Raw genomic sequence first — 16,856 nt, 5'->3', positions numbered from 1 at the left:
CCAGATCGGACAGGGATCTGTCGTTTACCTGGGACACCTGGTGGGCGGGGGTAAGGTGCAGCCCCTCCAGGCCAAGATTGAGGCCATATTGGCCTGGGAGCCCCCCAAGACCCAGACTGAGGTCCGAGCCTTTCTCGGACTCACTGGATATTACCGCCGGTTTGTCAGGGGGTATGGAACCATCGTTGCCCCCCTGACTGAATTGACATCTAAAAAGCAACCACGGAAAGTCAACTGGACAGCTGCTTGCCAGGAGGCATTTGACACCTTGAAGCAGGCAATGTGCACCGCCCCGGTGCTTAGGACTCCTGACTATACCAAGGAATTCATCGTGCAGACAGACGCCTCTGAGCATGGTATAGGCGCGGTGCTCTCGCAACTGAACCAGGATGGCCAAGATCAACCGGTGGCTTTTATATCTAGAAGGCTCCTTCCCAGGGAACAACGGTGGAGCACCATTGAACGTGAAGCCTTTGCGGTGGTCTGGGCGTTGAAGAAGTTGAGACCATACCTTTTTGGTTCTCACTTCCTCATACAGACCGACCACCGCCCCCTTCGCTGGCTCATGCAAATGAGAGGCGAGAACCCAAAGTTGCTAAGGTGGTCCATTTCCCTACAGGGGATGGACTTTCGGGTGGAACATCGGCCCGGAGTTGACCACGCCAATGCGGACGGTCTCTCCCGGTTTTTCCGCCTTAGCGAGGAGAGCTCCCTAGAGGTTGGGTAGGTCTCCCCACTTTCGGCTGGGGGGGGCGCCTGTTAGACCTGTCCGCCCTAGGGTGACCTTCCCTGTGTTTTTTCGCCCTTGCCTCATTTTTCCACCCTCTTTTTGGTTGGCTCTAGGTCTTCGGGCACCTTACCATTGCTGGTCAATGTTAAGGTGCAGGTGCTCTCTACCACTAAGATGGCTGCCCCAGACCCCTGCTACTGTGGAGCGGTCTTTCAAGTAGCGCCCTAGTTGCCAGGAGCTGCCTAGAACCCTTAGGTATTGTGACATCACTAGCCTGGTTCCCCTGACCATCCCTAGAATGTAGAAGGCCCTGGAACCTTCCGGAATAGAGGGAGGTCACCTGACCTGGGAGTATAAATAGAAAGGGCGGGAAACTTTCTAGTGAGTTGATGAGGTACCACTGACCTGGGGGGGACCCTGTGCTGGAGTTTAGGCGGAAGGGGGAGGGGGCACCTATACCACTAGGGGTGACTAGGTCTAGGCCTTGCCCGCTGAGCTGCGTGAGGATACCTGACCAAACCCACTGACCTGGCCCAGTGTGAGGGAATCCCCTAGGGACCATCAGGAGAGGCCTAACTGGCAGCAGCCTCCTACTCAAACCCCCATCCCCCGAACTGACTAACTAACCCCTTGTCAGGAGAAAGGGCCGTGTACCATCAGCGCCATAAGGAATCATCAGCTATGAAGAACTGCTGAAGCGCTATGTCAGAAACCTCCTGAAGCGCTATGTCAGAAACCTCCTGAAGCGCTATGCCAGAAACCTCCTGAAGCGCTATGTCAGAAACCTCCTGAAGCGCTATGTCAGAAACCTCCTGAAGCGCTATGCCAGAAACCTCCTGAAGCGCTATACCTGAAGAGCGCCGTAACCCCCCTGAGGCGCTGACACCTGAGGCGCTAACTCTGAAGAGCGCCGTAACCTTCCTGAGGCGCTGAGCCCCGTCGAACTAACTCTTTGAAGCACCTACATCCCCCTAAGGCTGGGAAGCGCTAAGTGCCCCGATACACCGCCGCTGCCCGAGTCCTGCAGCACGAGAGCCAAGACGTAATCGGGTGCCCCAGACTCACCGCTGCTGCCCTAGGTGACTGCCACTGTCAGGAGGGCCGGCCGCCCCGCTCGAGGGCCCCGCGTCCGCTGAGGAGAAATAGGCGGTGTTATCCCCTGACGATCGCAGCCGTTCCCAGGAAACCCCCCTCTATCACATGACGAGAGCGCCGGCCGCGTCTCAGGCCTCGCCCCCGCTCCCGCCCACGTCCAGCCTCCACAGAGCGCCGTAAGCACTCCCTGCGAGCGGCACTGCAACGGCGGGGGTGAAGCGACTCCGGGACTTCCCTGACATCGTAGAGGCCTGCGCAAGGGCCCCGGAGGGCCGAAGAGAACAGGTAACATCCCCGGGGAGGGGGGCGGAGATCCCAACAGCGCGGGAGGGCTGCCGAGAAGTCTCCAGTCTCACCGGAGGCAGCCCCCGCATCCGCCCCTCCCCGGGAAAGTCTAAGACTGGGCCGAGGGTGCTGAGGACACGCCGGGAGAAGTGGGACATCCCGGGCCTTAGCACATCGAGTGTATGAGGTGGGGAAAGAGCCACTAGGACAGCGCCAATGTGCCATCTGGAACCCCCCTTTTCCACTGAGGTGACTGTAAGCCATACCAGATCGTTCCTGTTACAAGGGGATAAGAACCCCAGTTATCGTGTCACTAGAAGAGCGGGTTGAAGAGTTAGTGGATTGATGAATTAATGTTGATTTACGGCATAAGTTGTTCACAGATATTAATGATTTCATGCTGATTTCCTCTATATGATATACCTAATGGATTAATGAATTCATGTTGTTTTACTGCATAAGTTGTTCACAGACAGTAATGAATCCATGCTAATCTATTGCTTATGCTATTCGAAGATAGTAATGAGTTTATGCTAATGAATTACATATGTTATCCGCAGATAGTAATGATTCCATGCTAATTTTCTGAATAGGAGTTATTTATAGATACAAATGAATTTATGCTAAATCACTTCCTGCTACGACCTACTACATAAAAGGTTTTGTTTTTAAACCCAAGTGGTGTGGTGTGTTATCATTGCGTGCGTAACTCTGCTTGGTTGGATGTGCGTGCTGTACGACTACGTTACACCAGAGGCCTTCGGGAGCCTTCCTGCCACGAGCCAGGCTACCTTTGTGAATTGGCAACCCCAGTTCCAACAGTATGTTTTGTAAATGAAGTGATATCGTTGTAGTAATCAATCCGGTAAGCAGTTAGGTAGATTATGTCAGTTTATTAGTCATAAGTAAGATGGTACAAGAGAGCCCAACCAGGAGCAGCGTCCTGCTACTCAGCCCCACTCACTCAAACTGACCACTCATTCAAACCAGGCATTCACGAACATTCTGATTACATCACACACACAGGCTGAGCAGCAGGGAGAAAGGAGACACAGAATAGTACAGAATACAACAGTATGGCACTGAAAAGTACAAAAGTAGTCCCGAAACAGAGTTTACAAAATTACTGTTGTGTATGTTAATTGTAGTTGGCTGGTGCTCTCAGGAGAAATAAACAAAGGAAAAGGCAAGGCATATACATGCCCTTGACAAATAAGGAGAATGCAAAATGGAGTGGCGATATTGCCAGCAAATGGGATGTGATGGGGCAGCTGTTAACCAGGAAGTAGATACAGCATGTCTCGGTTCGAGACAGCGCATGCGAGCCGAGACCTAAGAAGCGACTGACGAGGCTTCCTTGGCAGTTGCGTGCCAGAACAAGTGACACACTTACCTTGTCCCGAGTGTTTCCTTTCAGTGCGCCATGTGTGAGGCCTACATCCTCGCCCAGCATCACATTGTTAATGCGTCATTGATCTGTGCCCAAACCCCTGCCTCTAATTCGGCCTCTTCAGTTCTGCCATATAGAGGCTGCTCATTGACACTATGCTGCAATAAGACCAGTGATGATCAGCTTGGCTCACGCACAGCACTGTGGGGCCCGATTACTTTGGCGGAGCAGCCATAGTCTTAGGCATCACCCACAAGCACCATTGTTACTCAACCCTCACTGGTATACTCCACCAGCTAATGCCAAAACCCGGACACATGAAGCAAATATCTGGGCATCCACTCACATTATTCACCCAGCAACCCAGCACCATTTGCGGCTTCAAGTACATCCATCCCTGCAGGTGCGCCGTACCTGCCCACCATCCCAGTGGAGCCCGGTAGACATCACAATACGGCATCAGCATCGCCATTCCTCTACCAAGCAGCTGTTTTGAATGCCCACTTTGCGAAACAGTGCTTGTGCGTCAAAATTCCTTTTCACATCGCCAGTTAGTCCATGTAGCCACCCACATAGCAGCACACTTTTGAAACAGTGACAACATGGCCACCATCCCGGCCATCGAGCCTGTCATCATTCAGTGCATGCCCTCGTTGCAGGCATCCAAGTGGATTGACTTGGTGGAATGTCTCCAGTTCTATTTTAAACGTGATGACCTGAATGGGATCACTGATATAATATTGATCTAACAAATATCCAGAAATATAAACATCAAAAATGTAATATTGAGAACAAAAATATTGCCTTTGTATACATAACTAAAAAAAAACACTAACATAGTTCACACAAATATCGTTGTTCAAAACAAACATTTTTACAAATATCAATACCAATAATATCAGAAACACAAATATCATAAACACAAATATCATCAACTAAAAATAAACATATGACATGTCACAAATATCAATTACCAAATTATCGACTGCCAAATTAACATCAAAGTCATCACTAAATGCACAAAATAAACAACAAAGTAACGATTTTCACATAAACCATGATGTTCTTTAAATTGGCCCTAAACTTAACAAACAAACTAATAAAACGTATAAAATGCTACAATACAAAGTCAGCATCTTTGTAAATGACAAAAGACTAGGGGCCATATGTAGGAAGCCCAATACCGGTCGGTAACGGCCGATTTTCGGTAAATATCCCGTTACCGACCGGTATTCAGGCTTTTGGTATGTAGGGGGCACATTTCAGGATTCGGTAATTTACCGAATCGGTAATTTTACCGATTCGATAAATACCGAATCCTGAAATGATATGTAGGGGGAGTGTGTGGTTGTTGTGGGGATTCGTTATTTACCACCAACTAAAAGTTGGTGGTAAATGACGAATAGCTGGAAAAAAGCATTTTTTTGCACTTTGAAGTGTGCAATGTGGCAGACATACATGCCCTTAGGGCATGTATGTGTGCCACATGTGCACACATGCAGGAATCAGGGGTGCAACAGGGTGTCACTGTGACACCCTGCCACCCTTGATTGTGCTCCCCCCATTACCGAATCGGTATTTACCGATTCGGTAATGGTAACTGGCTTTCCATTGATTCCTATGGGCCTCCTGGCCATTACCATTACCGAATCGGTAAATACCGATTCTAAATTACCGACCCATTCCGAATCGGTAAATATTACCGATGGATTACCTACATATCATTTACCACTTCATAAATACCGAATCGGTAAAATTCGTTATTTATTAAGTGGTAAATGTTAGGCTACCTACATATGGCCCTAGATCACTTAGAAGTAATAGCCAAACCCATCCTTTAAAACGAATAAACCTCATAAACTAAACCAAAATACCAAATATTTGTTTTTTATTAATAATATGAATATTTTATTACATCAGTGAAATAATTGTGTACATCAAAAAATAGATAAGCACTGATATAAAAAATAATACATATTAATAATAAAAAATTACTAAGCATCTAATTAACTTCAACACAAATTCAAACAGTCACATTGAATAAATATACCACCCCATAATAATAAAATAAACACAACAAACACAATACATAGCATTTCCCACACACAACAAAAAATCAATATAAAACTTACCATTTTGAAGCTGTTGATTTTTCTCCACCTCCACATAACAAATAATAATAATAAAAAAGAAGAAAATGATAATAAAAGAGCCCCTCCAAAAATGCTCCAAATCACTTGAAACAATTCAAAGGGGCTTATTACGAGTCTGGCAGTCCACGGACTACCAGACTCGTGGGGGCTTGGTGGTGACAGTCTTCCGGCCGCCCTATTATGACCAGGGCAGTTCAGCTTCCCTGGGACCACCACAACCTCCAGGGATCAGAGTTCACTGGTGGAGATGCAGTGGTCTTTTGACCCCAATATGCTTGGCGGGGCCACTGCAGCCCCACCAAGCATATTATGAGTTCCCTCAACTACACACTTTTCATGGTGGTGCGAGCACCATGAAAAGTGTGGTGGTGAGAAGACAAAAGGGGCTTCACAGGGCCCCCTGGTGCCTCCACACCATCAGGTGCATGCAGTGGTGCACATGGTGTGCCCCCCTGTCTGCATGTACCCCTACACTGTGCATTTCTGTCTGTGCTGGAACATGGTTTGATGTTCCCACTGTGGTGCTTATTTTAAAAGCACTGCCATGGGAACACCAAAGAACGGCCCACCAGCGACCTAAAAAGTTGTAGTCTGGTGGCCGGTCTGTTTTGGCGTTGGGGGTAAGCGGGCCGGCAGCGTGGCGGCCCTACTCCCACTCCGCCAAAGTCATGATAATCCCCAAAGTGTGTAGGTTCCATAAAAAAACAGTACAAGTGTTTTAAAAAAAGAACCGCTATCGGAAACCCGCAAAAACGAAAATCTAAGTAAAAACAATTGATTTCTAACAAACCAAAATTGATTTCCTTTAAAAAAAAATCGTAAACTCAACTCCCCATCAAATTCATTTGTAGATAAAAACCTGTAAAAAACACAACACCAATAGACTGCCAAACACACGGTAGCGGTAAAAAACTAGCCACCAAATGAAATTAAAAAAACACTATCTCCCCATACAAATAGCTAGGAAACATATTAGAAATGTTTAATAAAACCAAATTCCAAAAGGGAAAAACTATTAGAAGGTTAAACATATCAAACAATATTGTAAAAAATGTGGATGTCAACGACGACAACACCATTAAGACCATGAACACCATCCACTCCGGCTCACCAACAGACCCCTGCCCTCACCACATCTTCAACAAAGCAGACCGCATCATCGCACCCCAGCTTCAGAAGATCATCAGCCACTCATTCAAGACCCCAACTTTCCCAGAAAGCTGGAAGCACGCTGAGATCAACGCCCTACTCAAGAAACCCACAGCAGACCCAAAGGACCTCAAAAACTTCTGGCCCATCTCCCTCCTTCCATTACCGGCGAATGTCATCTAAAAGACCGTCAACAAGCAACTGACCCACTTCCTCGAGGAGAACAACATCCTGGACCCATCTCAATCCGGTTTCCGCAGCACTCACAGCACCGAAACCACCCTCATAGCTGCCATCAGGACCCTACTGGACAACAGGGAAACCACGGCCCTCATCCTCCTAGACACCGTCTGCCATCACATCCTACGTGCACGCCCACACGAAGCAGGAATACGTGACAAAGCCCTGGACTGGATCACCTCCTTCCTCACTGACAGAACCCAGAGAGTCCGCCTCCTGCCTTTCTGCTCCAAAGTCACCAAGATCATCTGCGGCATGCCCCAAGGATCATCCCTCAGCCCCACCCTCCTCAACGTCTACATGGAACCGCTCGCCAACATCGTCTGCTCGCACAACCTCAACATCATCTCCTACGCTGACAATACTCAACTGATCCTCTCACTCACCAAAAACTCAGTCACCGCCAAAACCAACCTCCACAAAGGAATGAAAGCCATCGCCAGCTGGTTGAAGACCAGCCGCCTGAAACTCAACTCCGACAAGACAGAGGTCCTCATCCTCGGACCCACTCCCGCCACATGGGACGACTCCTGGTGGCCTGCCACCCTGGGAGCCGCACCCACACCCACTGACCATGCACGCAATTTGGGGGTCATCCTGGACTCATCTCTCTCAATGACCCAGCAAGTAAACGCGGTCTCCTCCTCTGGCTTCAACACCCTGCGTATGCTTCGCAGGATCTACAGATGGATCCCCATCGGAACCAGAAGGACAGTCACCCAGGCCCTAATCAGCAGCGGGCTGGACTACGGCAACGCTCTCTACGCAGAAACCACGGCCAAACTCCAGAAGCAACTCCAGTGCATACAGAACGCCTCCACAAGCCTCATCCTCGACATACCCCGCCTCAGCCACATCACAGCCCACCTGAAAGACCTGCACTGGCTACCAGTCAAGAAGAGGATCACCTTCAAGCTCCTCAACCACACTCACAAAGCTCTTCACAATGCCACACCAGCATATCTAAACAAGCGTCTCTCCTTCTACACCCTGAACCGCCAGCTTCGCTCCGCCAACCTCGCCCTCGCCGCCGTCCCGCGCATCCACAGGACCACCGGCGGCGGCAGATCCTTCTCCTACCTCGTGGCCAAGACATGGAACACCCTCCCCACACAGCTGCGACAGACCCAGGACCTGCTGACCTTCAGGAGACTCCGCAAGACCTGGCTGTTCAAGCAGTAGCTGCACCCCCACCCCTGCTCAGCGCCTTGAGACCCTCACGGGTGATTTGTGGGCTTTACAAATATGTGATTTGATTGATTGATTGATTGATTGATGAATTTGTAAAGTATAAATTACATTTTTGTATTAAATATATGCACTTATTTAAAATATACTAAATATAAATATGTTAAATAATGTTTGAAAAATGTATGAAAAAATTTAAAAGTTGTCAAAATGATATTCAATGTAAAATTACATTTGAAAATAAACATTATACAAATATCTATAAGATCTGATGTACTTGTCTTTTTTAAAAAAAGTATCTATTTAATCTACTTGCCTTTATAATTACTATTATTTTTATATCAAAATATATTTAACAAATGTTACAACGTACAACAAATAAAGATTATGAAAATATAAAATATGAAAAATATGTGTGATATCTTTTTATTATACTATATGTTGTGATAATTTTGTATACTAATAAGTTGACATTTACTATTCCTACTCCAACATAAACCAACTTGGGGCAGGTGTTGCACACTAAAAGCGTGACATTTACTATTTCTACGCCAATGTAAAACAACTTGGGGAATGTGCTGGACACTAAAGAGTTGACATTTCCTATTCTCACTCCAATCTAAACCAACTCATAGAATGTGGGGGACACTATAAGGGTGACATTTACTCCTCCCACTCCAGCCTAACCATATTTGGGAAGGTGTTGGACACAAAACACTTGACATTTACTATTCCCACACCAATCTAAACCAATTTGGTGAAGGTGTTGGACACTAAAGGGGTGACATTTTCTATTTCCACTGTTTAACCATATTTGGGAAGGTGTTGGACAATAAAGTGGGGAAATTTACGAATCCCTCCTCCAGTCTAAACATATCGGGGAAGTTGTTGGACACCAAAGGGGTGACATTTACAATTCCAACTCCAATCTAAACTCACTTAAGGAAGCTATAAATAACTAAAATCTACAACTCTTGTATGCAATTCTAAATACTACTTTTTACTTGGAATATTCTATTAAAAAAATGCACAATACACTACTGATAGTACAGATTATCAAACTTTCCATCAAACAAATCAATAATTTACAATTTATTTATTTTATTTATAGCCTGTATTAAGCGCTCTATCACTGGCGCTGAACCAACAGTGTAAACCATCAAACTAGTGTTCCGGGAGACGCAAGTGACCAGTTACAAACTAGGAAAGAGACAAGTTTTTAATCTCTTCCTAAAAGGAAGGAGGTCCTCCATTTGTCTCAGCTCCAGAGGGAGCTTGTTCCACAGTCGTGCTGCTGCGGTGCAAAAGGCCCTATCACCTAATTTTATTTTTTTATACCTAGGCACCTTTACCAACCTTGCTGAAGAGGAGCGAAGGCTCCGCACTGGAATATACCACGCAAATTTCCTTCTCAGCAGAGTCGGCCCAAGTCCATGCAGGGCTTTAAAAACTATACACAAAGATTTGAACTGGACACTCTTTGACATATCGGGAGCCAGTGCAGTTCGGCCAAAGCCAAAGAGTTAGAAGACCGCCTTGATTTCCCCAGGGCAAGTTTCGCTGCTATTGCCTGAATCCTCTGAAGCCTATCCAGTAAATATCTCGGGGACTCAAGCAATAAAGCGTTACAATAGTCCAATCTGCTTACGATAATGCATTGCACAATCAGTGCTCGTGCATGCATTGACAGTAGCGGGAGAATTTTACGCAGGGCTCTAATAATGGCAAAACAGCTCCCCACTGTTTTATTTACCTGGGATTCGAGAGTCAACTTACTGTTGAACATAACACCCAGGTTGCGGACCTTCTCAACCGGCAGCACTGGACTCGCTGATGCTAATGGCCAGAAGTTCGGGGGAAGCCCCGTGGCGTTCTTCCCCACTGGGCAATAAAGAATCTCAGTTTTCTCAGAGTTAAACTGAAGTGAATTCTCCTTCAGCCATTGAGCAGTATCTCGAAGACACTCATGAAACACTTCCAGCGTTGTAGCCTGTTCTCCCTCTAAGGAGAGAATCAGTTGAGTATCATCTGCATAATTTAGAATGTTAATATTGTGTGACCTTATGACAATAATTAGAGGTTTCATATCAACATTGAAGAGAATAGGGCTAAGCGCAGAGCCCTGTGGAACGCCATGCAAAACGTCAGTAAAATCTGACTGATAAGGGGGAGGGAGACCGCCTGTGTCCTATTGAAAAGAAAGGATTGAAACCAGCTCAAAGCCGTGCCTGCTAGTCCCACCTCTTTAAGTCTCTTCAAAAGAGTGGCGTGATTGACCGTGTTGAATGCGGCAGACATGTCAAGCAGGATTAAGACCACCGCCTGACCTCTGTCTGCACGCATGCGAAGCTCGTCCATCACCGTCACTAAGGCCGTCTCCGTACCATGAAATGGACGGAACTCAAACCGTACATCCTCTAGGATTCCATTGGATTCCAGGTACTTAGAGAGCGCACCACTAACCACACGTTCTACAATCTTAGCGGGATAGGGTAACAGGGAGATCAGCCTGTAATTTTTAGGACATCCTGGATCCAAAGTTGTCTTTTTTAACAGTGGGGTTACCAAGGCCTGTTTCCACTCTGTTGGTACTATTCCACTAAGAAGAGATTGATTACAAATATGGCGGAGAACAGGGAATAATTCCGCTCCCAGCGCCTTCCACACCTTATGTGGTAAAGGGTCCAAAGGGGACCCCGAAGAGATACTCAAGGCCATTTTACAGAATTCCTCCTCCGAAGGTATCTCAAAGTCAATTAAGGTGGGCCGCAGCTCTGTCTCTTCACCTCCTACCTTAATTAACATTTATAAAGTGCGGCAAATCACTGTGTGGGTCTGGAGGCACTATTTCTGTAAATGTTTCAATTCAAAAATATTAATATCATAAACTACTATTTTTCAACTACTAACATTTATATACAAATGTAAAATTAAAACAATATATTTATATATTTATATATAATATATTTGTATTTAATAATAATGTTTTCAAATGTGTAAATAATATTATGGACCATACATAAACTTTTTTTTTAAAATTACAATTATTACAAATTAGTAAATTTACTAGATGCATTATATAAAGAATTTCTTTAACTTTTATATTAAATATTTTTTTATATTTTGTCAAACCTTTCTACATTTGTTCCAAATTTTAATTAAAATAAACTTAAAATATATCTTATTTGACAGAAAATATGAAAATTAATTTAACATTTAATAAACAATGTTTTATGAAATATAATTTATATATTTGAATTTTTTTTACTTACTAAGAAAAATTTAAATATACATTTTTTTTTAAATCTCTCCACCCTTACTCCCTATTACCCCAAAATACGACAACTAAAAATATTTGTTCTATAATTAATAAACATACATGAAAATAATTAAACAATAGAAATTTTAAAAATGTACTAAATAAAAAAACTTCTAAAAATCTAAATAAAATACATTATAAACACTGAGATAAAAAATATTTAAGACATTACAAAATATTTCTTCCTAAAAAACAAAAAATATATTAAAAAATATTTACTGCATCAATATTTTTAACATTGATATTATAAGCAACACTAGAAAAGCCACGAACACCCCTACCTGGGGTTGTCTTTGCTGGTGCGGTGCCTCTCCCTTTCTGGAGAGTGAGAAGCTGATAACGAACAGCAAGTGCTCCCCCATGCTTTACAGCAGAATGAGCCCACTCCTCGGGCTCAGGCAACAAACACAAAGGCGCTCACCAAGTGCAAGCCACCAAATAGTCTTCTGGCTGGTTTCACAGAGTAAAGGGGTGGAACACAGCGCTCAAAACATGCTATTTTTTTAAAATAAAGGCAAAGAACAGTCCAGTCCTTCTCCTACTCCAGACAGGAGCAGCAACCACAGGCTGATCCAACCCATACACATCAGGGGCAGCACTCCTCACATAGCTCTTCAGGCAGGTTCCTTTTTGATCCAGTAAGGATCCTTTGAAGTCTTTGATTTTCCTGAGACTTCAAAAAGGAGGCAAGCACACAAAAGCCCCTGGAGACCTTATCAAGCAGGATACCACAGCAGGGCAAAAGGAGTCAGTCCTTTTCCTCTTCCCGCAGATAGAAGCAGCAACTGCAGGCCAACCCACCACTCACACAGAAAAAGCAGCACTCCTTGCACAGTTCTTCTCTTTGCAGGGTCCTCTTGTTTCCAGAAGTGATCTAAAGTTCTGGGGTTTTAGGTCGAATACTGACACCCCACTTTCTCATTGTTCTCTTTGTTTCAGGGTCCATTAGCTCACTACAAATCAGTTATGTCCTCCCTGGTCCAGCTTGACCGCAGGAGGTGGAGACAGCATTGTGCAGAGGAGACACAGCCTGTTCAGGTGATAGTGAAAACTTTCCCACCACTCTAAATGCAGAAAGGTATTTTTAGCCTAGCTATGAGTCACCTAGGAAAGGCAGGACACACTTCGCCCCCCCTTGTGACTGTCTAGAGTGAATGCACATCCCCAGCTCCTGTCACTCCAAAACCAGACAGTGAATACACAATCAGGCTGAGGCACACAGAATGGTAAAGCAAGAAAAGGTCTACATTCTAAAAGTGTTATTTTCAAACACACAATTTAAAAACCACCGTCACTAAAATGTTTGTTATTAAATTCTGAGTCCAGGAAGCCTAAACTCCATTTCTCCATCTTGTCCCAATGGAAAGTTACACGTGCAAGATGTTACAAGGCAGCTCCCATTTAAACCTATTGGACAGACAGCCTTTCAATTGTAAAAAACGAAATGCACAGTATTTCACTATCAGGACATGTAACACATACCAGTACATGTCCTATATTTCACATACACTGCACCTTGCTCATGGGGGTACATTGGGCCTACCTTAGGGGTACCTTACATGTGAGAAAAGGGTAGGTTGGGGCCTGGCAAGTGGGTGCACTTACCAGGTCAACATGGAGCTGGCATAGTGTCTCCACGCAGAGTCCCACGGCGTTCGAAAAAAACTCTTATCCGCTCCTTCCCCCTCCCTAATTAATTATATTTTTTTTAAAAGGCACTTACCTGCAGTGGCTGCCTCCTCCTCACCGTGGCCGCTCTCCTTCTTCATCCTCGTCGTCCTGGTCTATTGGAACCCCCTACGTTGTGTGTCGGACGAGGAAGGAGAGCGGCCATGGCGAGGAGGAGGCAGCCCCAGCAGGTAAGTGCCTTTTTTTAATGTGTATATTCTGGTCATCTGTCTTCATCGCCGAGGCTTGAAGTGCCAGGGTGCGTCTTCCAGCAGCAAAGAATGAGGGGTAGGAGGCTGCTGAGCAGTGCCTATTGCCCTGCTGCCGCACTGCCCCTCAGAGCTTCTGTAGCCCGTAAGAGCGGGAAGTCAACATTCCTTGCAGCCTGAAGCCCCAGCCTAGCTGGATGGGACATACAGCTGCAGAGATCAGACCCACTCCAGGAAAAATAGGCCGTAGGCAAAGTCAGTAAGCTTCACCCATCTTCTCAGTCTCATGACTTCGGTCACCTTTGCAGGCAAATAGTTTCGCTTTGCCTAACCTGTGACTCTCAAAGTGCCTATGACAGTTTATGAAGAATGGTCTATTCACCATCAACATTCACCTTAATAGGATGATGAAAAATTGATCACTTCCAAAGTTTTAATCAGTGTCAAAAATATTCACGCGTTGGACAAATCTGCGTACCTGGGCCTGTCTGCCTCCTAACCCCGTATTTCGATCGCCGCCGCTTGCAGAGCCGGTCGTCCACATGATGACGTCATAGTTCAGCAGAATAAAGTCCAGGACACCATCAGAGATGAGTACAGCCTGGAATGTGTTCACCTGTAATAACACAGAGGTGGTGCGAAAAGACAAAGGTCAGAGAAGGACACACAGTTCCAATGCTATCCCAGCTAACAATGAACCATCAGGTCTAGTGTTTATCAACACTGCCGTATCAGTGTCATTAGCCCAGAATACCTTGCGAGTTTGGCAATTACAGACTCGCATCTGGATTTATAACATCACCATTGCAGCATTCAATCTCATTTGCATGTCTTACTGTTTTATTCCTATTTTGAAGACGTGAGTATAATTTTAATTAATGAATTTCAGCATATAGATGATGATATGGACGCTCGGGGTGTTTGTAATTGAGGAATTCCGAGAACCCTTACGTACTCGGGGGCTTATTTACAAGCCCCCTGCGCCGGCCGTGCGTCACTTTTAAATGGGAAAAAATGACGCACGAGCAGCGAAATGGGCTTGTAAATAAGCCCCTCTGTGTATGGTCTAAGGTCTGCGTCACACTGTGTGAGGGTGATGTTCACTGAGTCAAACGATCTACTGGTATTTGTAACAGAATTTTTTTTTGCAAACAACTTTTACTGAGCCACGTGCTGTGAGCACCGTGCAGTGTCGGCCCCTTTCCCTCAAGTTCATGAGTGTAGCTGAAGCACAATGTAATTACCTTGGAGGACGTCGACCCAAAATATGCCACCTTGTCCCACGTGACGATGTACAGCCAGGTGGCATCGAATGAGGAGAGGTCAAAGTAGCGTTGGATGTCAGACGAAGCTCGCTGCAGGAGAGCGGCGTCTCTGGACTCGCGGTAGAACACGTCTCCTGCAATGCGGTTGTCCACATCTGCCCAAAATGGCGCCACGAAAGCTCGTCCGTCGGGGAGCGGAAAAGGATTCGAGGTGAACTGGGAGACGGTCACCCCGAAGGACACCACCCCGTTCGTGTTCACCTGCGAGAAGAATAATAGGTTTTGGAAAAGCACCACAAAAATTAAGTACATTACGCAACTGAGCGGGTCTATTACCAGTGTTTGTAGTTTTACAATGGCACTCTATCCCGTGGAAACACTAAATGAAGCTTTAACTAACATGTTTATATGCGCTGTGAGAACAGCAATGAACTCATTTGAAAATTACGAAAAGAAAGGTTTGATTGCTGTTGTAGGCCACGCGCACTGATCGACCTGGCCATGTTTTTTGAAAATGATACTCAGAAAATATATGTTTGGACATATTCAAATGGTTTTGCTTCACTTTGTTTTTCATATGTGAGGTAAGCTGTATTGCGTTTAAAGTTTTTCAAAATGGTTTGGCCGTGTAACTTCAATGGGCCTGACTCAAAAAGCAAAGGCCTCAAAAAGTCGTACATGTACTACTCTTGTTTATTCACAAACATCCCTCAGAGCATGGGTACTCACAAACTTTCTCTCGGGGGCCAAATTTACAGTGTGGTTTGTGGCTGAGGGCCGCACCGGTGGGGGCGGGGGCAGTGGGGGAGGAGGCGGGGCTAGAGCAAAAAAAAACCTATGACCATGAGGTTGAACACAGGCCCCTGCAGCGGACGCCTTCGTCCACTGAGCCACCAGACCCGGCATTCACACATCTTTATTCATCTTTCTATCTATCTATCTATCTATCTATCTATCTATCTATCTATCTATCTATCTATCTATCTATCTATCTATCTATCTATCTATCTATCTATCTATCTATCTATCGCGCCATCACCCTCCCTCTGTCTCCCTCCTTCTCCCTCTCTCTCCCTCTCTCTGTCTCCCTCCCTCTGTCTGTCTCCCTCCCTCTGTCTCCCTCTTGTCTGTCTCAGTCTGTCTCCCTACCTCTCCCTCCCTCCCTCTCTCCCTCCCTCCCTCTATCTCTCTCTCTCTCTCCCTCTGTCTCCCTCTCTGTGTTTGTCTCCCTTTCTCTGTCTCCCTCCCTCCCTCTCTCTGTCTGTCTCCCTCCCTCCCTCTCTCTCTCTCCCTCCCTCTCTCTCTCTCTCTCTCTCTCCCTCTCTCTCTCCCTCCCTCCCTCCCTATCCCTCCCTGTCTCCGTCTCCCTATGTCTCCCTCCCTATGTGTCCCTGTCTCCTTCTCTATCTCTCTCACCGTCTGTCTCCCTCCCTCTCTCCATCTCCCTCCCTCTGTCTCCCTCTCTCCGTCTCCCTCCATCTGTCTCACTCACTCGGTCTCCCTTTCTCTCTGTCTCCCTCTCTCTCTCCGTCTCCCTCCCTCTCTATCTGTCTCCCTCCCACTCTCTCTCCGTCTCCCTCCCTCCCTCTCTCTATCACTCTCTCTCTCCCCCTCTGTCTCACTCACTCTGTTTGTCTCCCTTCTCTGTCTCCCTCTCTGTCTCCCTGTCTCCTTCTCTCTCTCTCTCTCCGTCTGTCTCCCTCCCTCTCTCCATCTTTCTCCCTCCGTCTGTCTCCCTCCCTCTGTCTCCCTCCCTCTACCTCTCTGTCTCCCTCCCTCTCTCTGTCTCCCTCCCTCTGTCTCCCTCTCTCTCTCCGTCTCCCTCCCTCTCTCTCTCTCTCTGAATCACTGTTTGTCTCCCTTTCGCTCTCCCTCCCTCCCCCTCTGTCTCCCTCCTTCTCCCTCTGTCTCCCTGTCTGTCTCCCTATCGGTCTCCCTCTGTCTTCCCCCTCTCCCTCTGTCTTCCTCCCTCTGCGCACTCTGTCTTCCTCCCCCTGTCACGTCACCTGCTGCTCTCACTCCCTGCTGCCCTCCGTCACCTCACCCTGCTGTCCTCCTCACCCTTTGACACCTCACCCGCGCTGAGACAGCTTCCGAGAACTCACACAGCCGCCGCGCACCCAAGTACTTAACAGGTGTTTTAAAAACCATTCACTTGTTAATGA

General features: G+C 46.3%; 1 protein-coding gene across 1 annotated transcript in view; it reads right to left on the bottom strand.

The window, feature by feature from the left end:
- LOC146809271 (alpha-tectorin-like) overlaps positions 1 to 16,856 on the bottom strand; it is a 324,857-nt gene that overhangs the window by 205,696 nt on the left and 102,305 nt on the right. Inside the window, exons 5-6 of the mRNA XM_085616088.1 lie at positions 14,671 to 14,952; positions 13,905 to 14,042 (exon numbers count right to left, since the gene is read on the bottom strand). Coding sequence (XP_085472214.1) covers positions 13,905 to 14,042; positions 14,671 to 14,952 — 420 coding nt within the window. The remainder of the gene's footprint in view (positions 1 to 13,904; positions 14,043 to 14,670; positions 14,953 to 16,856) is intronic.

This window comes from Triturus cristatus, chromosome 7 (genome assembly GCF_964204655.1).
Source record: "Triturus cristatus chromosome 7, aTriCri1.1, whole genome shotgun sequence".
Lineage (NCBI taxonomy): Eukaryota > Metazoa > Chordata > Amphibia > Caudata > Salamandridae > Triturus > Triturus cristatus.
The sequence above is the reverse complement of the archived record's forward strand: the minus strand, read 5'-3'. Positions and strand labels throughout refer to the sequence as shown.